At 36.3% G+C, this 26,765-nt stretch overlaps 2 protein-coding genes and 1 pseudogene across 4 annotated transcripts; 2 read left to right on the top strand and 1 right to left on the bottom strand.

Annotated features, from left to right (window-relative positions):
- LOC109948009 lies at window positions 1,008–8,844 on the bottom strand (annotated as a pseudogene).
- On the top strand, window positions 12,094–13,222 carry LOC18780318 (senescence-specific cysteine protease SAG39). The gene is made up of 2 exons (XM_007213324.1): window positions 12,094–12,538; window positions 12,630–13,222. Exons 1-2 carry the CDS (start codon window positions 12,094–12,096, stop codon window positions 13,220–13,222), a joined length of 1,038 nt encoding a protein of 345 aa, XP_007213386.1.
- Window positions 14,773–19,922, top strand: LOC18780134 (anaphase-promoting complex subunit 13). 3 transcript variants are annotated; one of them, XM_020561101.1, is made up of 5 exons: window positions 14,775–14,883; window positions 16,977–17,054; window positions 18,138–18,278; window positions 18,393–18,446; window positions 19,643–19,922. In XM_020561101.1, the coding sequence occupies exons 3-5, from the start codon at window positions 18,203–18,205 to the stop codon at window positions 19,702–19,704; spliced, it is 192 nt and encodes a 63-aa protein (XP_020416690.1). In that variant the 5' UTR covers window positions 14,775–14,883; window positions 16,977–17,054; window positions 18,138–18,202; the 3' UTR covers window positions 19,705–19,922. The 3 variants fall into 3 exon arrangements, with proteins under 3 accessions (XP_020416688.1, XP_020416690.1, XP_020416689.1); XM_020561099.1 differs by lacking the exon at window positions 16,977–17,054 and having other exon boundaries at window positions 14,773–14,883; XM_020561100.1 differs by lacking the exons at window positions 14,775–14,883; window positions 16,977–17,054 and adding an exon at window positions 15,618–15,786 and having other exon boundaries at window positions 19,643–19,920.

Genomic DNA, 26,765 nt, shown 5'->3' with positions numbered 1-26,765 from the left:
AAGACTTATTTATCGTGAAAGTATGGTCAAATTTTACTTTGTTTCTTGGAAGTCAAAGTGATTCACTTTATCTTATCGATCAAAGTTTTTTTTAATTTTTTATTTATCAAACGCTATTGAGTATTGATCAAAGTTCGGTGTTCTATATTGCCTCTACTGTCATATTCATCCAAACTCCATCAATTTTGATGATGTGGTAAGGGTGTTTTAGTCACTTCACAAACGTGGCTTTCTACCCACAAATCTCAAATGCTGATGTGGCAAAGTGGAGCCCACCTCTAGCCCAAACTTGTTGAGTAACGACTTTTTTTATTTAAAAATTGTGGAAATAAACTTACAAAATGGGAAATTAAAGTTATAAATTGAGGAAATAAAAGGGGTTGGTGTATTCAATTAGAATTCTAGAGCATTTTAAAAGAATTTTTTAAAGTGCCAAATTTCATGGAACTCCATGGAACTTTTAGATTTCGCATAGACTTAAGAAGAGTTCTGTATAATTTTGTTATAAGATTGTATGGCTTTTATTCCAGACTTCCATAATTTCTTTAACATATTTCTTTAGACGATTGCTAACTTTGGCATTCTTACTCAGACAATCAAAAAGCCAAGAAGCATGTTTGTTTTCCGCAGAGCAGTAAGTAGTGATCTCTTTTTTTAGGACATTTGTTTCTAATTGCTCTGTCATTTGGCACTCTATATAAAAAGTATAGTGCAATAGCTACATGATTTCGAAAGACTTCAAATACATAAACTGATCTTTTTCTGTTTTTTTTTTTCTTCTTGTGGTTACTGAAGACTTCAAATACATAAACTCTCTTCCCTATTGATTTCTGACCAGATAGTTTGGTCAAACATAGTAATGATGAATGAAATTCTTTTAACAAAAAGCAAAATTCATTAAAAAAAAAATTATGTTTAACAAAAAGAGAAAATTCAGAAGAAATATAGTGACAAATGTATAACAAATTTGAAAGCAAAGTTTAAGGAAAATATTCAACATTCATTCATTATCCTTGATTCTCATTGTTGTCATTGTGCCTAGCATCTCTCCACATATTCAAAGCTATACCAACTCTCCATTCATTAGCATTTTGTCGTTGTTGTTCTTGTGTTTGGAAACCTAGTTCAGGATCCCCTTCATTAACCGGTAACAATGAAGATGAAGAAGATTCATTCTCCAATTCAATAGGAAATTTGTCAGATCTACACTCTCTTTGAAGAAAGTTGTGTAGTCTTACAGAAGCTAACACTAGCTCTGTTTGTGTCGTATATGGGAATGGAGGAGCGGATTTGAAAATTATGAATCGTGATTCAAATATACCAAATATCCTCTCAATGACATTCCTCAAGGACGCATGATGAAGATTGAACAACTCAACTTCATTTGCAAGTTCACGATCTTGACCACCAAACTCTTGGAGATGATATCGAGCACCTCAAAATGGAGCCAAAAATTGGCGTTGATTTGGAAATCCACAATCAACTAAGAAAAATTTACCTAATAATAGATTACACATATTTTAGTATCCAATGTACGACCTAATGTAAACTATAAATGAAACAAATTAAAAATTAAAAAAATACCTTGTGGCACTTTAAGTTTATTCCTCCTTGTTAAAGCATCATGTAGTACTTTTGAATCATGAGCTCAGCCCTCCCACCCAGTAAGGACATATATGATTTCCAAATCAAAGTTACAAGATGCTAATACATTTTGTGATATCGTATCATGATGATTATGATAGTTGCTTATGTCGCGTTCCGTTACCATTGCTGGAATATGTGTGCCATCAATAGCTCTGATACAATCCTGAAATAAACCCAAAGTTTAAAAGATATTATTAAACATAAACAATTTGAATAAAACAAGTTGCACCAAACAACATATAACCTAAAGTATGGGTAAAACCTTGTACTTTTCCTTATTTTAGTTGGTACTGCGGATCCAGGTTTGGCTAGCATCTCCGGTACTATTGTGTTCAAGGCCTTTAAAACTTTGTTAAAATTTTTACTAACAGTGAAGTGGGATCGGTCAAATGTATCACGTACTAGACAATATCTATTATTTTGACCCACAATAAGCTAAAATGTTGCAAGCCTTTCTTCTACACAAATGAATCTTGTATCTTGTAAGAGTGTTTTTTCCTCTAATAATACTGTACAACTTTTGAAACACATCAGGATACATTTTATACCTTTGTCGGAAATCCTTTGGATCATCATTCAATGATGTATATAATTATATCCTTTCATAGTACTTGGTCGCCGGGTTAATGGACGTTCAATATTTTCACTATGCATGATAATCTCATTCAACGCATGAGCTATTACTTGAATTGCCATTAATAAATTCCAGACTGTTTCATAAATTTCTTCGTCCTCCTTAATTTCTTGCCTCTTAATTTCTGCTACTTCCATTATATATATTGATACAGCCTAAATAAAATGATAAACAAATTACAAACACAATTTATAATAAAGTCATATATGCACTAGAGGAAGAATATGCATTGGAGCTACAATATACAAATTGCAAGTCACACATATGCATTGGAGCTAAAACATGTTAAGCAATAAATATTTTACAAGATAATCCAGAAATAAAATCAAATTCCAAGAAACTAAGGATTCCGAAAAGCAAAACAAATTGATGTATTAATAATCAATTATTTAATAACCAATAGAGTATTTAAACATAAACTGTTAGATATATGTTCTAGAAGTCAATATAAAAATTGGATAATTTTAAAAAAATAATATATAATAATCAAAGGGGTAAGAACGTTGCTTTAGATACATAACGTACACAAAGTAACAAGTCCATGGATTAAGATATAAATGAAAAGTGGTCTAAAGAAGTTAGAAGCACGAGACCTTCCCATACATATGAATATCGTATCCTAAAATGTTCCTGGTCATAAGATCCCCAATTGGATAATGGTGACCTGCAAAGACTGGTATACATTACGTCTGCTCAATTGGGAGGATGACTAGTCTCAAGTCATTCGTGTAGAGACACTGAGACAGATATGTAGGTGCTCTATAGAAGATGGAGTCCACTGAACGCGATCAACTCTAGAATTCTTGTATGGAAGTCTTACTCACAAGTGTCAAACAAAGAATTCTAAGTTGTGATAATGCAAATTAATCTTTAGACCTGAGACATTATAGTTGTGTATATGTTGTTTCTCTTTGAGAGAACTATACGGTCATATCAAAATAACGTGACTTAAAGGTGTTCCTCAGGATTCTCAGCATGTGCGCAGAGACATGTGAATGTACAACAAAGAATCTCTGCTCTTGGTAAGAAGAGAGAATACTTGAAAGATATGATTCTTGAATCTTTGGCCAAAGTATCATATGGAAATGGAAACAGGAACGTTTGCAATTTCATCAAATTGAATCATATAATCTAGGGATGTCATATTAGGGATTTTGACACAAGTTTACCATATTCCGAGAATATGACATAGAGTATTGAATTAGAGAAGGATCAAATTGCATTGTATTCAAAAAATAACTAGGTAAGGATCGAATTGCATTGTATTCAAAAAATAACTAGGTTATCTAAATGAATTCTTTTTAGCTTGGGTAGCCATGACATACTGCTAGTTGTCACTCATGGCTTGTGGAAGCCCTGTAAGGACTAATTATAATTAGTCTTCGCCAATAGGGAGAATTGTATTGTATGGAGGGATACAATTCACACTTGATTCGGAGTGAATCTTTCATACCCACTGTCTCGCTAATTAGAACCTATAAGATCGCACATCGAAAAGGAATTGATTGGGAAATTAAGAAGAGAATGAATGATTTTGTGACTTGGTCAATGTCAATGTGAAAGTCAAAAGTTGAAGTCAAAAGTCAAAGGTCAAAGGTCAAACGGTTGACTCGACACTTGACAGGTCAACTAAGGATTACAGGGACCAACACTCGTTAGACAAGTGAATGATTAAATTAGTTAAGTCACTAGAGTAATTAAATTGATTAGATTAATTTAATTATTCAATTAAAGTTATGAAACTTTAATTAAAGGTCTCATATGACTCAGAAATTCAAAAGGAATTTGACCATATAGACTTAGGCACATATGTGACACATTATAGGATTAATGTGTCGGACCAAGATAGCACAAAAGATGACATACAAGGGGGGGTGCGGCTACACTGGGGCATGATGGTATTTTTGTTACTCTTGTGGCATTTTTGATTCTATAAGTGTGTAGCTATGGTATCCTACCATCGTAAGGGGGGTTTTTCAAGTTAGTGAAATTGGAAGAGAGAAAACATCAAGCTCTCTCTCCCTAACCCCTTGAACCGGTCACATCAAGTGAGGCTGCTAGTACCACTCTTCACTTGTTGTCTACTCATTCTCTCATCTCATTCAATCCTTGGTGAAGAGCTGTGGGGAAGTGCATATCTTTGTACCTATTTGAAGAGCTACAAGGTGGAGAATCAACATCAAAGGGAGAGCCAACAACAAGGGGACCACTCCCTCTACTTGAACACCATTCTTGGTTTCAAGATTCGCTCTAAGGGTATGAACATCTTATCTTTTTCTCAAATCAGATTTAGAGAGTCTTTGGTGCACACTTGCATAGACTTATAAAGATTGGGACTAAATAAGACTTGCATGAATCCCTAGTTTATTTAATGTTTCTGCTCTTCCTTTGATTTCATATTAGATATGGCATGCTAGGTGATTTATACTCTCAAAGTTTGGTTGTAGAGTTTTTAGAAATCTCTACACAACACTATTCCCACAATATTCCCTCCATAAACAACAATGTTTGATAAACAAAACAAATAGTCCAAAAATCCTTTTGCATTATCAACAAAAAAAAAAATCCCAAAAACCAATCATTCTAAACGAACCAGTCATTCCCAAAAACTCTATAAAAAAAACCACTCATTCCAAGTTGTAGGATATCCAATTTGAGTGCTTCTCAGGGGATATTTTAAAAAATGCATCCTTTTTTGTGTTAGTATTCAACAAAGAAAGCGCTTTGTAACAGGCACGTTCATCCAAATTTGAGGTCTCCTTAATGGCATCCCACATAAATTTTGCTGCTCTCTCTCTTTTTTCCTTTTTGCCAATAGGTTACGGACTCCCCAGAAGTCGGTGGCAATTGAATCAATGCTAAGGCTAATTCTTCCTATAGCTTGCTGGGTGGTCTCATTTGAGATAACATTCTCTTCCAAATCTATTCTAGTTCGTTTCTTCTAGCCTGAAAGGGTAAGGATGAAGAAGAATGTCCAAGTGGTGGATCTTGGTGTGGTGGTTCATTATGATTTGGTATAAAGGGCTAACTTTCATCATAAAAAATAAAGTCCTTTATTCCAACATGTCTATCTTCCACCCTAAAATTTCTTGCATCAGTATCATCACCCAATCCTAATGTGTTTCTTCCAATAGTTATTGCATTCCCAATTACAATTTGCAGATCCTCATAGTCCTCACAAGTTTTTGTTTGAATACTTGTGTGTTTTGGGTGGGACTATAACAAAATTAATAAAATAATAAAAATTTAATAGAATTATGTATTTAAGTTACCAAACATAATTATTTAAAGAAAATTTAATAACCTAACCTTAAAGTAGTCTTTCCAAACTTCTTCAGGAGCAGTAAATTTCTTTGTGGTTGGATCCCACCCAAACCTAGAGCTGTGAAGGATAAGCTATGAATATAGTTGGTATTCTCTTTTAAAGTATTTCAACTGACTCTGGTATCGAGAATAGGTTTTGTGACATCTAAGTTTTTCATTAATCTTGGGAAGTATTTTGGTTTCTACAATTGCCTTGCTTAGCATGCCATTAGCAACACACCATCCATGAGATGCAGAATCAACCATGAATTGCAGTAACATTCTACTGTCTTCCACACTCCAAGCGTCATAATCTTGTTTGCTCTTCCTTTTTCTATTTATTTGTTGTGCATTTTCAGACTCTATTTGAGTGGTGCAGCTATGAATTTTATTATATTAATCATAAATAGAGCATAAAAAAATATACAAAACCCATAAAATACTACAGACGTTGAAAGATAATTATCAAAACAATGCCAAGTTTCCTTTTACTCAAAGAAAAAAAGTTTGCTTTGAGTTTTAGAAAGATAATTATATTTGTTTAATTAACAATTTACCCGTTAACTATTCACTATTGGATAACTTAATTAGTTGAAGGGAAAGTAAAATCTACAACTAATGTACCTAAAAATTGTACGTCATCAAACATAGATCCCAACAAACACATCTTATGTTGGCTTATGCTGTAGCATCCAATAGCATTCCATTGCAAAAGTTTTTGCTAATATACCCTTTAACTATTCACTATCAGATTGTCTCAATTTTTCTTCCACACAATTGAATACACACATGAATGTTACCAATAGCATTCGACAGTATATGTTCACAAACAAATTCAGAAGTTGCATGGACAACTTATGAACATGAATGTCACATCTTAACAAAACTTCCCTTGTTCTTTTTTATTTTTTTATTTTGGTTCAATTATAAAAAGGCTATCAATTCCTATATTTCAATTTCCTGTCCAGTGATTCAGCTAACAATTCTTATAAAGTTGTAAATAGATATTTGAGAAGAAAAACAAGCATAAACCCTAATAACAAGCATAAACCCCAACCCCAAGCTAAACCCTAATAACAAGTAAAACATGTAACCCAAACTATACCCTAATAATAAGAAAAATGTACGATGAACAAAAATCATGGAAAAAAAAAACCCAACGAGGTATTGATTAAAGAAAAGATAGGGAGCGTTTCACAGATGGAGGAAACTGTTCGTCTTCTGCAGAGAGAAAAGCTAGGGCATATGCAGAGAGAAAAACTAGCGTATAATGAAATATTTAGAGGGGAGGTTGGATTCATTATGGTCTTCGTTATTTATACCTCTCACTTTAAAACCTACAAAAATTTATCACTTAATGAAATCCTTCCAAATATATGAATTTTTTAATACACCTAGATTTATTGAACTTTTTTATAATCCTTCCAAACTTATCACTCAAAGAGTAGACGACTAAAACAACCTGGTTGGATAGCTCCTCAGGTAGATTGACTTGGTCAGAGACCTTGGCCTTAGATCAAATGGTGAAGAGAGAGGGATGGAAGAAAGCACTGGTAGACAGTTTAGGAGGTCCCATGCAGGTCGAGCAGGAACTAACAAGCGAGGAGGATGACAGGAACATGCTGCCCAACACTCTGCGTGTCACAAGCATATGTGAGCTCCAGCCCAAGTAAATCAAATCTTTGTTTGAGGTTAGGTCTCAGGACCAATGTGCAAAAGAGTTTGGGCCTGCGATCTGATGTTCATGCTGGTCTGGGCCCTCAAAGAAGTGTTTCCTAAGGCTAGGCCCACAAGAGATTAGCCCCACGATCCTCCTCATGAGGTACTTGAAGTGCTCTCCGACTCGCACTAGAAGAGCCAATTCATAGTGACAAGCCACATAAAATACGCCGAGCAGGCAGGACATCTGAGAAGATCAATTTTAGAGAGTCAATGAGGAGGTCGATCAGCGACACCCACGTCATGGGAGACGCCGACGTGAGCCTCAAGCCTTGTGAGTAGAGGACGTCGAGAGGCTCGTGAATAACCGACTTCGAGATGGACCAAGTGAGCTTTTCTCCATTTACTAATGAGATCGAGCATGCAGTAAAGAAGCCGATGTGGAACGATTCATCTAGAGAAACATCATCTGTCGGTTCGGCTACCCACTATCGCTGGTCACAGACATAAGATCCCAATTCATTGGTAGGCATATCACCATATTCCTTGCCAAATATGTTATCAAATAGCATTTATCAACTCTGAGATATCCGAAGAGGAATGGCCAAGTAGAGACATCCAACAAAATCGTGCTGGACTGCCTAAAAATAGATTGGAAGGCACCGAGGAAAAGTGGGTCAATGAGCTGCCCATAGTCCTATGGGCTTATCGTACTACCAAAAGAAGATCAACCGGTGAAACCTTATTTTACTTAGCCTATGGAACTGAAGCAATCATTCCTTCACTTATTACTATTCATCCATGAGTATCGAGGTGGGCAACATCGATAAGAATTACGAGCAGATGAAGGTCAACCTTGACATGCTTGAAGAAGAACGAGAAAATGCCATTGTTCAAGTAGTTGATGTCATACTACAATAAGAGAGCCAAAGTAAGACAATTCCAACCTGGGGACCTTGTGCTTAAAAAAGCCTTCATTTCAACACATAGGCAAGGATCAAAGAAGGTGAAACCTAGTTGGGAAGGCCCTTACATGATCAACTAATTTGGCGGCAAAGGAAGTTATACGCTTGACACCTTGGAGGGAAAAGAAATTATGAGACAATGGAATGCTCATCACTTCTGAAGGTATGTACACCATTTACTCTTTGACTGTAATTTAGAGCATTACAATAATAGCAATAAAATTGGATTTCAGGCCAAAAATGGATTCTGTAACTAAGCAATTTTTGAAAATTTTAAAAACATCGAAAACGAAATTGCAAAATTGGAAAATCAGAAAATTACCTTACTGGGAAATGCCCAATTTCCGAATATACTCAAATCAAAGAAAGGTTGAGAATGACAAAATCTGAAGAACAACGAAAATATAGAAACGTGATACGACCGAAAAACAAATACAAAGCACTGCATATAAAATTAAAAATTTGGGAAAATACCAAATTTGTATTACCAATTTGATGCACACGATCCAATAGTTCAGCAAATGTGATGGTCCGTGGAACTATTAAGCCTTTTGAGTCACCCCCTTCGTATTTGCACATCTTCTTTGAGGTTACCCATTTTCCATTGTAGTAAACATGAATAACAATTGTCTCCATTTCTGACCATGACAAAACAACATTTCATTACCACAATACAACCACAATAACCAAACAATAAGAAGGCAATACAACACAATATAAAGACAATATAACAGCAACATAACAACAATATGACTGCAAAATAACATGAACACAATAGCATCCACTACATCAAACAGAAAATCCCAAGTTTTCAGATTCACATATCCAAATCAATCTAAATGCAATTGGTCAAACCCATATGGATGAGCATGAAGATTCAAAAAACCTAACCGAAAGCAATTAAACCCAAAACCAATTTAACAGAATCCCAAGCAATCAAACAAAACCTATTTCACATAATCCCACAGATATTAAGAAAATAACCAACAACCCTACCTTTTCAAGGTTGCCGATCCAGTAGAGCTTCAAGGTTGCAAGCACCTATTCAGAAGACATACCTAAAATACGGGATTAAGGGAAGGGTTCGTGATTCAAAAGAGAGAGCAAGACAGAGCTGCGCGAGAGAGCGAATAGGGAAAGACAAAGGGAGAGCGAAGCTATAGAGCGAAGCTATAGAGAGAGAGAGAGAGAGAGAGCTGTGCTACAAAGAGAGCAAAGAGAGAGACATATAGCTGCACCAGAGAGAAACAATAGAGGTGAGATAGACCAAAATTTCTTTAAAAAGTTATATGTGTGCAATCTGTGAACAATAAAAATGTATTTATAGGTGATAGTTTTAAAATTTTAGGGGAGGGGTGGTATTTTCACAAAAAATTATAAAATTAATGGCATTTTAAGCTATTTCCCTTAAAAAAAAAATTAAATATGCTATATGTGTTTTAATATAATTCTCTCCATAAAAACTTATTAGTCCACCTAAATGTAGCCTAGTAATCCATTATCCATACAACTTTGTAGGTCTATAATCATCTTATATTTAATTTGTTTGCTTAGTTAAGAAACATAATCCCTTAATAAATACTCATGACTTGAACTCTCTACCTTTAACTATTTTCTCCCAATGTTTCCTTAGCTTGTTTGTTGTCAATATTCATGTTAACGGCCATCATATCACTCTTTACAATTAATTAGCATGGTTGATATGATTTAATGTATACTTTTATTTTTAGAAACATTATAGAAATTGTAAGTTTTTTTTTTAATTATAAAAAAGAAAAGAAAAGAGCATTAGATTTTAAGCTAATAACTTTAGCTAGCCTACCCGTTGAAAAATTCTTAGTTCCGCCCTTGCGTGGGATTGAGTTCTCTCAAGTGTCGATAACACCTAAGTGCTCAATCCCCAAGATATTTGGGAATCTTTAATTATGGCTCAACCCATACTTGGGAAACTTAAACTTGTACATTTGTGTAACGAGATTCCAAATGAGGTCAATAGAAAATCTAGCAGAGTGATTACATTTATTAAGTTCAATTTTGATCAGTACAGTAAAATTATAAAAGCCCACTAGTGAAGCGTGATTGGTCCATAAAAGCCCAGAACCTGTTTCGGTCGGTTGGTTTTTTCCCTCCAAAACTCCTCTATCTGATCCATATAGCACAGAAAGCAGTTATAAAAAATCTCAATTCTGTTAGCACAGGGAGCATGGCATTACATTTCAGTTTAGAAGAAAGCTAAAAGAAGAAGACGAAATTAGAAGATAGCCCAGGAAGATTGTTCTAAAAGCGACCATGGAACTGAAAGAAGCTACCCCAATTGATGATCAGAAGGGGAGTGAGACAATGCTTCTTGAAAACCCATTTGCAAGGGCAGAGCTTGAGGAGCTGAGAATTGGGGATCAATCTCTGCTCAAGTTTCAGAAGTTGCAGAAATCCAAGGATGCAGTGTTAGTTTCTGTGCCAAGTAACCAAGATGGGTTGATGAAGAATGAAGCAAATGTGCAGAAAGAAGAGGAAGAAGAGGCTCTGAATCTAAAGTTGGAGAAACAGAGAAAGCTGAAAGAATCCAAGAAGGAGAATGACAATTACTTGGAAGGAGCAAAACAGCAATCTTGGGAACTTCTTGGAGGAACCAAAAGGAAATCAAATATGGTTCTCAAGATAACTGGTGCATGGTGCAGATATGGAGAGAATAATAGACAGAAAGAAGTGGAAGAAGCTCCAGAGTTTAATAAATCAAGAGAGCCGAATTGCTACTTCTCTGGCACTGATTCTGAAGCAGTAGCATCTTCTGATCCTGTGCCTCCAGATGCATTGAAGATTCGTATTAAGAACAAGTTTCCCACAGCCACAGACTTGAAGTTGAAGTTGAAGGAAACCAAATCCGAAATCCTGAGTGCACGAGACAAGGATTTGCTGGGTAAGCGCCACCGGATTAGAAGTGTCTATTTTCAATATTAGTAGTTAGATCATTGAAGTCATTCATCTGGACCGACTGCATATGATTGAGAATTGAGATAAAGCTGTATTTTCGTGAACACTTGATGGAAAAAAAATGGAAATGGTTTCTACAGTGACATTTAATCAAACAGCTTACCTGCAATATTAGATAAACATTTTACATTTAATCAAACGGCTTTCTGCAAGATAAACATGTGAATATTGTGTCTAATACTTTCATATATAGACTATAGAGCAATTGAAAACCACTTTGAACATAAGAAAATATAAGGGAACGACTTTATTGAAGCAAATATAAATTATAAGCTCTTTTCAACGAAAACATCTTATATGATGTTAGGAGAGTTTTCATATCATAAAGATACTCCAATTAAAGACAAAGCAAAACGAGTTAATCTATAGACCGCTAACTGTGACAGAAGTATTCTACAATCATGCACCACCCAACTAATATCAGACTTAAAAGAAAACATTAAATCATAAATTCAGCATTTAATTATCAAAATTACGGAAAAATGACAAGCATGTTCTGGTACGTGTATTGGTCCGCAAATGGTCCTTAGTTTAGGATCCAACTGGTAAATAGTGGGGCCCATCGTGACCCCAAAAATGTTCTGAACACTAAGCACAAAAGGACGATGGATTTCTTTTTCCTGTAGGGCCCATTGTGAACACTATGCACAAAAGGACGATGGTAAATAGTAGGGCCCATTGTGACCAATAACTTATCGTCTCACACCAATGACTTATACCAAGGTCCATATCAGAACATTTTTGGGGTCACGAAGATTAACGACAGAGCATTTTTTGGGGCACGGAGATGGCAAAGAAACACACTACATAAACTGCGGAGGAGTCTCCCATTTCCATATACCTACTCTTTAATTCCTTTTCTTTATCAGATTCTACTTGCTTCCACTTGCTACCATGGAGTCCATTAACCTGCAGCTGTGCAAATTCTGTACTTGTCTGGCGTTAATCATCATGTTGGGTGCATGGTCTTCTGAAGCCACTTCTCGTAGTCTTCAAGATGCATCCATGTATGGGAGACACGAACAGTGGATGACTCGTTATGGGCGTGTATATACCGACAATGAAGAGAAAGAAAAACGTTTCAAGATATTTAAGGAAAATGTTGCATATATAGAATCTTCCAACGCCGATACAAGCAAACCTTACAAATTAAGAGTCAATCAATTTACAGACCTTACAAATGAAGAATTCATAGCCTCAAGAAATAGATTCAAGGGGCATGAATGTTCCACAAAAACGACTTCCTTCAAGTATGAAAATGTTACGACATCGGTGCCAGCTACGATGGATTGGAGAAAGAAAGGAGCTGTAACACCCATCAAGGACCAAGGCCAATGTGGTAAATTGGAGAAACACTACATGTTCTCCTTTTGGAATTTATTATTATTTTTCTGTTTTTCTTACTGCTTCTATGTGCAATCAAAATACAGGATGTTGTTGGGCATTTTCAGCAGTGGCAGCTACAGAAGGAATTACTCAACTTACAACTGGTAAACTGGTCTCTTTGTCTGAGCAAGAGCTTGTTGATTGCGACACCAAAGGTGTAGACCAAGGTTGTGAGGGTGGTTTAATGGATGATGCCTTTCAGTTCATCCAACAAAATCATGGGCTTAGCACAGAAGCTAACTACCCCTACAACGGTGTTGATGGTACATGCAACACCAAGAAGGAAGCTAACATTGCAGCCAAGATAACTGGCCACGAAGATGTTCCCGCAAACGACGAAAAGGCCCTTCTTAACGCGGTCGCTCATCAACCTGTTTCTGTTGCCATTGACGCTAGTGGTTCTGACTTCCAATTCTATTCAAGTGGTGTCTTTACAGGAACTTGCGGAACGAGCCTAGACCATGGTGTTACGGCTGTTGGTTATGGAGTCAGTGATGATGGGACTAAGTATTGGTTGGTGAAAAACTCATGGGGCACGGAATGGGGTGAAGAAGGATACATAAGAATGCAAAGAGATGTTGATGCTAAGGAAGGCCTATGTGGCATTGCTATGGAAGCCTCTTACCCCACTGCATAGGGTTTGTAGGTATTGCAGTATGTATGAAACTAATACTTAATGAAGATTGTATCTGTAAGTAAACTGGAAAGCTTAATATAAAGCTGCAAAAACTTCTCTATTTTCGTTTAGTTGTGTTTTAACGTTGCATACCTAATTCAACCAACACTTCGTTATTTGGAAGCATATACATAGCGAAGCACACACTATCAAAAGGAAAATATATAACTTTAAACTAGCTACAACTCCAAATAAGAATAATTTCAAGACACACATATATTATGTACTATTCTGTAACTTAGTATATCACAAACCATGTAATTATGTAACTTAGTACATCCATATTTGGGGCAATCTTTATTAGCTTAGGAAATAAGTGTAAGCCTCACTGCATCAATGTTTGAAAATCACTCACGTACTCATTGACACCTAATTTATTAAACTGGCAATTTTTATTTTTATTTTTATAATTTGTATAAAATTGTATAAACGGTAAAGGGGCCCCCAAAAGTTTAGGTGTCCATGATGGGCACATTTTAGTTCCTTTTAAACTTTTTTGTGATATAATTTTTTAATTGTTCATATTACTAAAATGTTCATGTCACATCAGTATGTTAATAGTTTTATTGATATATAGGCTCATTATAACATTACATTTTAGAGAAGAAAAAAAATATCATGCTGTATTTTTAAGTGGGAAAATGATGACACAGTAAAAACTAATTAGAATGACGAGTGGTTAGTTGAGAATTTTTCTTCTCCAAATAGACTCTCTAAAGGTTTTTGTATAATATATGTAGTTGTAATGGTGCTTTCTCTAATTTTCTATTTAGGTCATTTAAACTCCCTTATCCAAACACACACATTGAGTAAAAGCACAATTGGCAAAGTTTAGTTGATATCGCAAGAGGAAGGTTAGATTCGAGTGAAAGAACAAAGGGCAAAACAACAACTAAACCAAAATTATAATACTCAACTCCAGAAGTTCTTTTTTCTTTCATTACTCACTCTTCTAGAAAACAAAAGAACATTAAAAAAAAGGCAAAAGGTTACTCTTGGTCTTTGTAATTTACCGATTTTATCACTTCGGTCCTCCGTAGTTTTAATTTTGTGAATTTGATCATTGTGGTTTTCCATTCAAAGCAATTCAAGGACAAATTTGAATTTGTGTAAAATTTCTTTAAATTTCGTTGAGTTTTGACCACGTGCCCCTAGCATGTAGGGGTAATTTGGTCCAATCAAACCGTCAAATGGTAAAACACAAGCTGGAGCTCTTCACATTCACTTTCGACATGATTCTTAAACTTAGGGTTTCTAAAAAAGTTGTATCTTTGGATTGAAATTTGGGAAATTGGGAGGAATTTCAGAGTAATTTTGCTGGAATGGACGAACATACCCCTCCACCTGAGTGGCATGTATGTAATAGAAAATGAAATGTTTCATTGAATTCCTCCGAATGGAAAATTACAGGATAAATTTACAAATTGAAATTGTAGGGACAAAAGTGATAAACCAACACTTTCGCAAAAAACAAAAGAAGTGATAAACCAACAAACTACAGGACCAAAAATGAAAAACAAAACCCACACACTTCTCTGTGATTCTTTGAGCAAAATATTTGGTCACCGAACGAGTGTTTTTCTGAGGCCTCTCTGTTCTTTGTCGTCTCTCTGCAAGTTTGGGTATGCTCTCACTCTCTCCCTCACTCTCTATCTACGCTCTCTCTTCATCTCACCGCTCCCTCTGTGGTTTCATGTTTCGGGTGCAATTTTGGGTTTGTGTTCAACTGCAATTTTTTCGATTACCGGTAAAGGGTTTAATTAGATTTTGGGTTTTCTGTTGTTTGCTGGGTTCAGGTTTTTGTTTTGTTTATGGTTTGGGCGGTTTTCTGGATGCTTAACTTTGGTTTGTAAGTTAAATTTCTGGGTTGACGCATTCGGTTTCTGGCTGCCGCATTTTTCTTAGAGTGTAAATATATTTTTTGGATTGTTGTACTTTTAATTAGTGTTATGTTAATCGTGAATCTGTGATGCAAACATATTGATGGTGGATGTTCTTTATGGGTTGCTGGTTCTATGTTGGAGAAATCAAATTTTTGGTTTTCTTTTTTGCTCACATTGATTTAATCAGTGTGCTAAACGAAATATTGGGTTTTGTTTTACCACTTTAATGTTAAGCAGATCAAACAAAGCCCAAAAGGTTCAGTTAACAAAATTGACGGAGTTTGGATGGATATGACAGTAGGGGCAACATGGAACACCAAACTTTGGTCAATAGGGTAAAGTGGGCCGCTTTGGCTTCCAAGAGACAGTAAAATTTGACCATAGTTTCACGATAAATAAGTCTTTTGATAATAACCCTCAATGTTGATGCGAAATTCTATAGTGTAGGTGCCATATATGGACCTCTCTCCTTCATATTTCTTTTGTGTTCCGTGTCTTGGTCAGTAGTTTATTATTTCTTCTAGTACCTTTATAAGCAAAGCCAAAACTGAAATTGGGGTTTATGCGTAATCCATGAATTCTCAAACTTTTTGGCTTCTGGGTATATACATCATCTGATTCATCTCTCACAATTCACAACAAGTAAGTTCTCAGACTTCAATTTTCATAGTGACCATCAAATTTACTTTGCTGTATGATCATGATTACTAAAGAGTTTCTGTGCCCTGATCATGCGAGCTGTTTTTTCAATTGCATATTTGGTTTTCCTTGTTTCATGTATATGATCAGTTTGTTGTGACATAGGTTTTGTATCACTGTATGGTGCTGGGCCTGTGATGTGAAATTGTTGTGGATAGCTGAAACTACTGGTTTAATTCTCACGGTTCCAATCTTGATAATCAAATTCAAGAGTGGCACTTTTGTTTTTGGTCCGTGTATGAAGATAGCTGGAAAATCATATAAATGAGCTACTTTTATTAGTTTCCTGGCTCTGTATCCTCTGATTCTCTCTCTCTCTCTCTCTCTCTCTCTCTCTCTCTCTCTCTGGAGTGAATTTCTGCATTATGAGAGATGAATGGTAAATTAATTGAAGGACTCTATCTGGGTTCAATTAACTGTAAATGGATTGATAAATTAATTGAACATTTTACTCTAGGTGGGTTCAATTAATTGTAGATAGATTGCTTTGCATTTCAAGTTAAGGATCGTTAATGCTGTTGCATCATGAAATGGGTTTTGGTTTTATATTTTATTTGATTATTTATTAGGTCTCTCAAATACTAGGCCTTGGTTTTGCTTCGAAAGTAATTATAGGATGCTAAGACTTCCAGTCATATAATGATAGGATTTTCCATAGGGACAAATTAATTGTCCTATACTACATGTAAGTCTTCTGTGTTGGTTGTTTTTTGGGCTGTTGTCCAGTCAATAATTTTTAACTTCTATTTCATCAAGGCAATCATGTTACATACCCGTCAAACCTTGTGACATGGTGCCTAATGTTATTCCCTGTTTGCGGTGATATACAGATGGTAATTGGAGAAAGTTACTGTTCTAATCAGTTGGTTTGTTTGTCTGATTTCTTCAGTTCACCAACAGAAACTATGACATGGTTTCCATGTAGCATGATTTTGGCGGAAATTTGGTGTAACTCTGCTAAAATTGATTTTTATAAACAACTTAGTGTCATTTTGAGAGACGGAAAGCATCCGGGAATCGACTAGACTTGAAATCTTTAAAGCTTCCTTAGACATCTAGCATAAGCTAGAATGCGGGTGTATTGCTTTATTGCCTGTTAGGTCTTTGCTGGTAAAGTTTTTGTCTTTCCGTAGGTATCATACAGAGCCAGAATGTCTCATTTGTTCCATATCAGGCGATTTAGTGTTTCAGAGATATTTCCTGCAGCTATGGTAATAATTGATTCATTAAATATTTATATCCAAAGGCCATATCTATCTGTATGCATTCACACAAATGCTTGAGTATACAAATTTTATCTTTCCCTTCGGCTATTGTCGAGAGTGAATGCCTGCGTTTTGGTAGTGGAGAGAAGGGGAGGGGGATATATGAAATTCTTAATTCAGCATTTATTTGATGATTGCACCTCCATGCAATATGAAAGCACAACAGAATTAGTGTGCTTTTTGAAGTATAATCTTTTTTAGTTTACAGATTTTGAACGTAAAGGACAAGCATTGCAGGCACAAAACATATTTAAGTAGCATGAAACAAATAAACTACAGAGAAAAATAACTCTGTAAGTTTCATGCTACTTAAATATGGGCGGTTTTGAGTGGTGTATAGTTTTGTACCTGTCCTACATGCGTAAGCATTAAGCAGTGACAACAGGAAATTTAGGCTAATTTTGCTTGATAATACACATATAATTATAAAACAGGAAATATCTAATGATAGAGATTTGATTCTTTGGAATCTGGATTCTGGGCCAATGGGAATTGGATGTATTTCTTAAATTTATAATACTGATGCTACTTTTGGTGATTGAAGGCTGTTCTAGCCAAGAAGAGTGGCTGTTCTCAAATGAATGCAGAATTCGTTTGAATTTTAATTTTTAAATTCATTTCCATGCTTGGAAATATTACAACTTCTATTTTAGGCTACTTTACCACCTGAGCTAGGGCACGTCGGTATAGTGTTGCTTCTTTTTCTGTATCCTTCACTTATTGCGTCCTTATATTTCGAAAACAATGGCATTCTTAATTTCATATTTTTTAAAGACAAAGAAAAAGAAAACGTTGCAAGGTTAAGCTACCCTGTACTTCATCATGCTATGAAATTGCTGCTTTTAGTTAGATGTCATTAGCTTGAGTTTGTTTGAGATATTATCATCGGTCTTGGAGATTGCTCATGTATCATGAACGTGTTATGGCAGAGTTATTTTTCTCTGTAGTTTAATATACTGGTTCTGTTTCTTTTGTTCTACCCAATGTATGTCTTTTATTAATGTGTTAGTTCATGTTTCTCATTTACAGATACACCGATACTAGTTCGAACTGCACAAAAATTCTGGATTAGATTTTCCTTGGGTATAGAACAAATGGCTGAGTTAAACCCGGGTATACTCATAGATATTGTGGATGAAGAATGGATGAGAAGCACTCTTCCTGATGATGGTATAGTTTTTCCTTCCCCCTTTGATATGCACTTTCATGCATTCATTGAAGGAAAAGTATTTATTTCATTAATTCTTTTCATTCAATTGTTAAAATTGTCTTTTTTTATTGCAGAACTTCCCCTTCCGCCAGTGCTTGTTGTACGGACTGATGACACCGAGGATTCAAGTACGTCTGTTTATACTTTAAGAAACTTTGTGACCCCCGCGAGTCCCTTTGTCCCCTAAAAAAAAAAAAAAGATTTGATCCCCTTTAAACTTTCACACTGTTGCTTTGTCCATTCAATTATCCGCCAAATCTGTTTTGTCTTTGTGTTAGTCTTGAATTCTTTCCCAGCTGTCCCTCTCTCTCACGGAAATTGGTTTTGGGTCTCTCTCTCTCTCGCAAATTAGTTGTGGGTCTTTATGTTTAACTCTTCAGTATACTTTTGTTACCAACTTAAGAGCAAGGGGGGGTTCTTTGGTTGATATTGGCCATAGAGTGAAGAAGTGGGTTTCACATTGGGTCACGGAATGGGTTCGAGGATGACATAATGGTGTTTACCTTTTTACAGTTTTAGCAATGGATTGTGTAGGTACTCCAGCTATGAATATGTGCTTTTTAATACTTCTTTGAGCAATAGGGATAGATCCAAAGCATGGGGAGCACAAGCAATTGAGCTTCAATCCCACATGTAGGAATACAAGCCTAGTTCTAGCCCAGTGGATTTGAAGATAAAAACCATATGAAATTCAGTTCCTCCATATCTGCTTTCTGAACCACTTTAGAATTTGATTAATTTGGACATTAAGAGAAGAGCAAGAGAGTGAAGAGAGAGAAAGAGATGGTGGGAAAGGAGAGACACTTGAATAGATAAATTTACTCTCAAAAAGTGGCTCACATGCTTGATACATGACTTTTCTCAACAGGAAATTGAATGGAATTCCAAAAAACTGATCGCAGGACTCCCATTTGCAAAGTTTTGAAATTATTAACTCATCACAATATACATATTCCTTTTTTTATTTGGGAGAGCCAGGGTGATGGTGGGGGGTTTGGGGCAGAGGAAGAAGTGGCACTGGTGTTCCGGGGGCATTGCTTCAGTTTTCCATATTAACTATTAGGGCAGTTATTTCTTTGCTCGTTTGTCTGAAATATTTCGATGAATATCCTACTATACTTTGATATCATTACTTTTGCTGCTGTGGTCCATGTAATTCTGTATGTCTGTCACCCACTTTACCAGTGAAAAGTCAGGTAAACTCTAGGGAACAGGATGGATTTTTGGAGCTCGGCCATTATCTGTGGACTATTATTGCATTTGCTTGGGGGAAATTTTTTTCTTTCCTACTGATTTCTCTTTTCCAATTTTTCTCATTGATCAGATCAGGAGACTCAACGAGTTGCTGCAGATGGTTGGCATGACCTTGCTTTAGGTTCTCAGTGATTTTTATTTTATTTTATTTACTTTTATGGCATAAGAATTTGTGTAAGTACAGCCTTCTTTCGAAACGTAATTGAACCATTGTCCTTTGGATTTCTTGAATATGAGGTTTTGGAGGCTATCTTATTGACGTGAAGCTGATCTTCTGTATATTTTGTAAGCAGATAGCATATTTTATTTTTCCTTCGAAACACTTTTAGGCTTGGACCATATTTTTAACTTTGCCTTGTCTGTGGATGGGTTGATTGTCATCTTTGTCTCTCCGTCTATGTCTCAGATTCGAGGGCCCTGCCCTTCCCCTTGCCTAGCCCAGCAACCACTCACCTCTAGCGTTGAAAGCTCTAAATTTGTGTGGCTGATTTGATATGCGCCGTCTTCAGTTGTAAAGGGTTTAGGCAATTAGAAAAATAAATATTGAAATAAATCATAAAAGAAAAGAAAATATTAAATAATTTTAATTAATGTGGCTATCCACCTCAGTTGCTACATAAGATAGTATAAAAAATGGTATAAAAATGGGATAAGAGTAGTATTATTCATTGTTTATTTTTTCCATGAAAAGCCCATCTTTCTATAGTTAAATATTATTATTTTGGTTTTTTGGTCTAAACCTGAAGAAATTTCATTCAAAAAAGCAGGGCTACAGCAAGTACAACAGGGGGTTAGGAAAATATTTGTTTTCTTTCGAAAAATTTGGGTTCATTTTAATTTGCATCTGTGGTTCATTTTAGGGTCTGCCATGTTGAAATATTTGGAGAGGGAGTGGGGAGGCAGATGAGAAGGTGGATGGGGCAATGGAGGGCGGATTTGGGGCTATTTTTCGAGGAGGCTTTGGTGTGTGTGGGGTCAGGAGATTTGGGTGGGCATGGCAATGGGTGTGCTGAAGAAATTTGTTGGGGAGAAGGTAGGTGGGGCGATGGTCGTCGGAGAAGATTGGGTGAGCGGATGGAAGGGGTGGAGGGGGATGGTCGTTGGAGAAGAGTGAGTCTGGAAGGGGAGAAAAAGGAGATATAGGTTTTCTTATTTAACTGAAAATGAATTTTTAATTTTTTTTCCACGTGGAACAATTATTAGTGTAAATTGTGGGACACACATTTTCCAGTCATTTAACAATTTGAATTTTGACCAGCAGTTTAGCTAACCGCGAGGTGAATTTGTATGTTTTGGGTGACTTAAGGTATCTGTTTGCAAGTTTTTGAAGGTTGGATACTAATTTTGAAACGATTCTCAAAATTGGGGTAGTTTTATGTTAACCCTATTAGTTTCATACATATGGCAATTCCTACAAGCCATACCAGGAATTGACTTTGATTTTATGGTAAAGTCAAGTAGTGAGGTAAGAGACAGACATAGCAATGTGTAACATCTTGTCCTGATTTTCCTTTCAAAATTTTGAAATTTTGGTGTAAAATTACCATTTTACCTATAGAAGTTGTGGTCTTTTGGTCAATTTTTGATTAGGAACGGTCAGACCTTCAAATCGGTCCCATCTTGGGATATGTAGTTCCTTGTATTGTCAGGAGTGTGTAAGAACTTACAGATCTAGAATTGTAGGTTCAGATATTCTGGATCGGCGAATCTAGGGTTAAGTTAGTTGATTGTCGTCCTTTTGAACAATGGACGAGGATCCGATTGTTGGATCGTGACCAAACTCCTATGACGTGGTTAGTGGACTGTAGTTGACCTATAGAAACTTCCAGATTAGAGATCGGAAGCAGGTCTTGTCAGAATGCCACAAAGTCCATCAGCTGCATCAATATATTTTTACGTTCTTATGTAACCTTCTTCACCCCATTCTATGTCCCATAAATTCTTCACTAACCAATACTTAGTCCTATCATCATTGATTCCATAACCAAGTTGTTGCTCAAACATAGAGACTAGTTTATGTTGTGAGTTGAGTAATTCCTTTCGTTGATGCTATTGCTGAAAATAGATCTGGCAATATTGTCCACGACTTGCTAAAACGATACGAATTCACACGAAAAAAATAATTTCAATATTCGAGTTGGGCTTAAGAGGTCGGGTTGAAAACAGGTGGACCTGTTAAGTTAATAGGTCGTGTCAGTGTTATTCGCGAATACCTGTTAACCCGTTAAGAACATGGGTAATTTTGTAAATTTAAATCTCTCTTCTTTCTTTTTCTTTTTTCTCCCTCTTTCTTCTTTTCCTTCTATCCCGACTCTTCCATGTCTGATTTTGTACTGCATCATCAAACATAGTTATCGTATGTTTCTATTTGAAAGATGCATGTTAAGGAGGCGTATGAGACACGAGTTGCAGACGAGGAGAAGAAAAAGCTTATGGTTTCTCTTCCACATGACGATGAACTGAAGTTGAAGGTGTCTTTTTCAAAATGAAATGGGGAGCAAGCTGGTGGGAACAATTCTCCATCTTGTTATGTAAAGGAATTAAAGAATGAAGGCATGATTACTTCAGTTGTTGAGAATCACCCAAGTTCTCCCCATTGTATTTATTTTGGGCTTGAGACACCTTATTTGTATAGTTTGTTTGCATCGTCATTGGAAGATTCTATGTAGGCTACATTTTCCTGGAATAACTAGAAACACTTCATCTTCTCCTTAACGTCGTTTTAGGCAACAAGGTCTAACTTAGTGGAAAAACGGCTTTGACTTGTAGACGGCGGTCTCAGGTTCAAGCCCCCATGATACCTTGGCAATTGTTGTGTGAGAGCAAACTCCCCTCCCCCATTATCGCTTTTATAAATAAATAAAAAATTCTGTTATATTTGTGTCCATAACGGGACATCTATTGCTCGTGTCTCCCATACACTGTGATAAAATAGCCAAGATAGAGCCTAATATATGCCAAACTCCATATCATGGAGAAGGTAATTGTTCATTGAACTAAGAAACCCTATTTTGCTTAAAGCTCTTGTCTGACTTTAGCATTGGAGGCTCTTTGACTCACACCACAATGATGTGCGGCTAACCTTGCCTTTTCCTTCTTAGTTTTAGGGCACAATTCTTTTTAGACCACATTCGAGATTGATTCCCCACAAGGTACATATTATGTCTGCTCAATTGAAAGGATAACTAGTCTTGAGTCATTAACATGGAGACACTTGGACAAGTTGTAAACACGTAAATCCTGTGATAAATGAGGCAAGAACATGCGTACACAATAATTTTTTCATTGATTGAATTTAGGGTTACAATCTCTGTGAGTATTATTTAACAAAGAAAATCCTCTGATTTGATCTCCAAGAGTGTGTATGATTCAAGGGTGGCAAACACTTGATCTTGAATCAGAATTTGAGATATGGTCCATCACCACTTGATCTCGAGCACGTTGTATAAGACCACGAGTAGTGTCACATGGTGATTAATCTTCGACTTTAGTGGTGAAGGAAACAAAATAGATTTGTTGTGCTTGGTAATTCTCTACAAGCTTGATGAATTCATTGGCTAGAGCGCTTTCTCCAAAGTGTGTCTAATTTTTATTTTTATTTATTTTTAGGATCCTTTTTCTTGAATGAGAGCCTAGTATTTATAGACAAAGAATTGGTTCTTGATATGGAATCTCCAATCTGAATCCTTTGATTTGTTTAAATTGAGCCAATTAATTTGGTTTAGCTCCTTTTTTTTTATCAACGATAAACTTCAACAGTATAATCAAACACATCAACATGACATCTAAAGTACCAATCCCATGAGGGCAACAAACTAACATGTTAAAAATAAAACTAAAGCGGACAAAAACCACACTAAAACTACTAGCCCACATCACCGCAATTAACCATAAGCCCAAACAAAGCCCACATACCTAACATAATTGAAACCATAAAACAACCCATAAGCCTAAACGAACCTTACCATCACCACCATATGAAGAAGCGCCGTCCCGGCCACACCCACCAACACATCTGTAACAGATATGGGGAAAACATGGTTTCCACTGATCTACATGCTCATAAGATCTAACATAGAAACAAAAAACAACTACATTGACAAAGAACAATTGGGTGATTTGCAGCAACCTTCATCGAAGATGATGTTGACCTAAATTTAGAGCTTATGAGTAGCATTAGAGAGCGGATTTTGGGAGAAGGATTTGCTTAAGAACGCCTAAAAGAGGTGACGAGGAATTTCAATCTGAGTATGCTCAGAAGAAATCACCACAAATGGCTTCTTATTCAAAACACCCCATGGACTTATTCAATAACCTAAAAGAAAAAGGCAAGGATAGATAAGGCTCAAAGAAGCTTCTTCCTCCTCCCCCCTCTGTGGAGTTTTTCTTTGGGACTCACAGAAGGAGACAATGGTTAGGGTTTTTAAGGAGGGTTCAAGTTTAATTTGGTTTAGCCCCTTATTAAGTCAAAATCCTTGATGTAAGGCAATTAACTCATGATTTGGGAAAATGACCAATTAAGGATAATCTGTCTTTTTGGCATATGAATTGCTGATTTGATTGATGGAGCTCTTGGATGCTGGCATATGTGTCATCTCCGGAGCTCATCTTTGCCTCAGCGAGTCATGTGCCATGTGTACTTTATGTGGGAATAACGGCTCTTAATTATTGAATTTTTATTTCACTAAAATTTCAATGTGTACACAAGTATGTAGGTGCTCCATGGAGATTAACCAATTTCTTATATTATTTAAACGCTAAGATATTCTTTTTCTTACTACACTAGATCCATAAAAAAAATTGAAACATTTTTCTTGTCAATTGAAAATAACATTGGTATCAGATATGAAAATCCAAACTCGAAAGACCAACTACTGTAGCGGCCTCCATAAGTGAAAGCCTGGAAGGCATGGAGGATGTGGGAGATGCAATGGAGGACGAGAAAGACGACGACAACGAACAAAATGGGTAAGGGAGAAACTAGCTTATGGTTTGACTCAGACTCAAACGATGGGTTGTTGATGTAATACATTTGACAGTAGAGATCTGTGTGGTGTTTGAAACTGGGTGGGTCGGGATTTTGGTGGGTCACGAAGGGAAATGGTTTGGGACGGAAATGATGGCAGTGAAGGGTGTAGGGAGGATGGGTTAATGTGGGGGTAGGGCTGAGTAACTGAGGGGTGGGTTAGAATTTTTTTAAAATTTTAAAATTTTAAAATTTTAAAATTTTTATGTTATTTGATTATTTGATAATTTGATCTTTAGAACTTAATTAATTTTAATATTTTTTAATTAAAATTTATAGGTATACATGGAGTCCACATCAGCACGAAAAGTGTGATTCATTTTTGCCCCATCACCATTTAACAGAATTCTTAACGGTCTTGCTAATGGAGGGACTTAAGTGTAGAGTTTCCATAAATTTGGGTATGAGTTTGTAGGGTCTTCAAAGCTCAGGTACTAATTTGAAATGACCTTCAAAGTTTAGGGGTTTTTATGTAGTTGATATATATTTTGCTAATATCTAAACCCTCGCATGGGTTCTTTTGTTTATGTCAAACAATTTGATATTTATTACAGGGAGCAAGCACACCCACAATATATAATTGATTTATCCGCATCCTTTATGGTAATCTTTTGGAGTTTGCACATAATTTTTGTGAATGGTTGGATGGATTAGAGTTCTCTACTGGTTTATAAAACTGCAAAATTTGTTGAAAATAATGGACCTTTAGAAAATTGTCAAGGTCTTAATACTTAAGGGATCTTAATTAAGTTGAAATTGGGATACACCAACTCTAATGGATGCTTTTGATAAGCTCTCCTCAGCATTCCATATTAAAATAGATGAAGGATCCAAAACCAACAATGACTCTAATGTTGAAGTTGGCTCACCATAGATGCAAAAGAAGGAAGAGGAAACAACAGAAAAATGGGCTGCAGATGAGTTTTTTCTGGGCTCTAGCACTCGAGTGGAAGTGCAGCGCTATAGCGGCAGAGTGTTGATTTTACGCTCAGTCCCAAGTGCTCAAGCGAAAGTGTAGGTGCTCGAGCAAATATCGCAAATCCAACGCGGATCCTTGGCGGTTTAGGATAGTTTTTCCTATTATTTTGAGGTTTTCTAGCCTAATTTAATAGGGTTTTAGTTTCCTATTCCTTTTAACTTGTAGCAAAAGTCCTATGCATTATAAATAGGACTTTTAGGGCTAGGTTAAAAAAAAAGAGGAAAATTCAAGAGAGAGAAACAAGAGAATTCAAAGGGGAATTCTAAGGTATTTTTCAAGTGCATCAAGGGTTTGAACAAAGGGTGAGAGAAAAGAGAGCTGTGTTCTTGTGAGGGCTAAGGGGTTCTTGATTGTAACCAAAGTTGTTCTTACATAGATCACCAAATTTGTTCATTAGCAACGAGAACTTCACACTTTGGCAAATGAGGATGAAGCACGTCCTTAAGCAGCAATGTCTCAGCTTCATTTTAGTAGGCTTACTGACGGAGTGTTGTGTAATGTGATAAAAGATACTGTGAAGCAAACATAGGAGAAGCTTGAAGAGTTGTTTGCGTCAAGATCATTGTCCAACAAGCACTTCTTGAAAGAAGAGCTCCACTTTCTAATGATGGAGGAGGGCGCAAACCTGATGGAGCATGTCAGTGCCTTTAATAGGTGTATTGCGTACTTGTAAATAATAGATGGGGTTTCTAAGTCGGAAGACAAGGCCGTGATGTTGTTGACATCCTTGCCTTCATCTTATAAGCACTTTCGTACAACGCTTATGTTCGACAAGGGAACTTTGAAGTATGAAGAGGTCATGCAAGACATACTGACGCATGATAGAATGCTTCAACATTTTGGAGATAGCCCTCAAGGTGAAGGTTTCGTGGCAAGGATAGGAGGACGAGGTCATTCAAGCAAGCACGGAAGCAAGTCGAGCAATGATGGGAATTCTAGATTTGAGGACAATGAGGTGCTTCAAGTGTGGGTCTAAGGACCATTGGAAGCGGAATTGTCCGGTATGGAAGGAGACGTGGAAAAAGATGAAGAATGCCAAAAGTTCAGGCGCAGCAAACGTGTCAACTTGTTATGACACCGATGACGAACTTTTGACGGTTACGGATTAAAAAATAAAACGGGGAAGTCGTGGCACATTCTTCAGGTAAGAGTTCTACTTTAGTTTGATCCTAGATTTTGGTTGTTCGT

The sequence above is a fragment of the Prunus persica genome, chromosome G3 (genome assembly GCF_000346465.2).
Source record: "Prunus persica cultivar Lovell chromosome G3, Prunus_persica_NCBIv2, whole genome shotgun sequence".
In the NCBI taxonomy this organism is placed as follows: Eukaryota; Viridiplantae; Streptophyta; class Magnoliopsida; order Rosales; family Rosaceae; genus Prunus; species Prunus persica.
The sequence above is the reverse complement of the archived record's forward strand: the minus strand, read 5'-3'. Positions and strand labels throughout refer to the sequence as shown.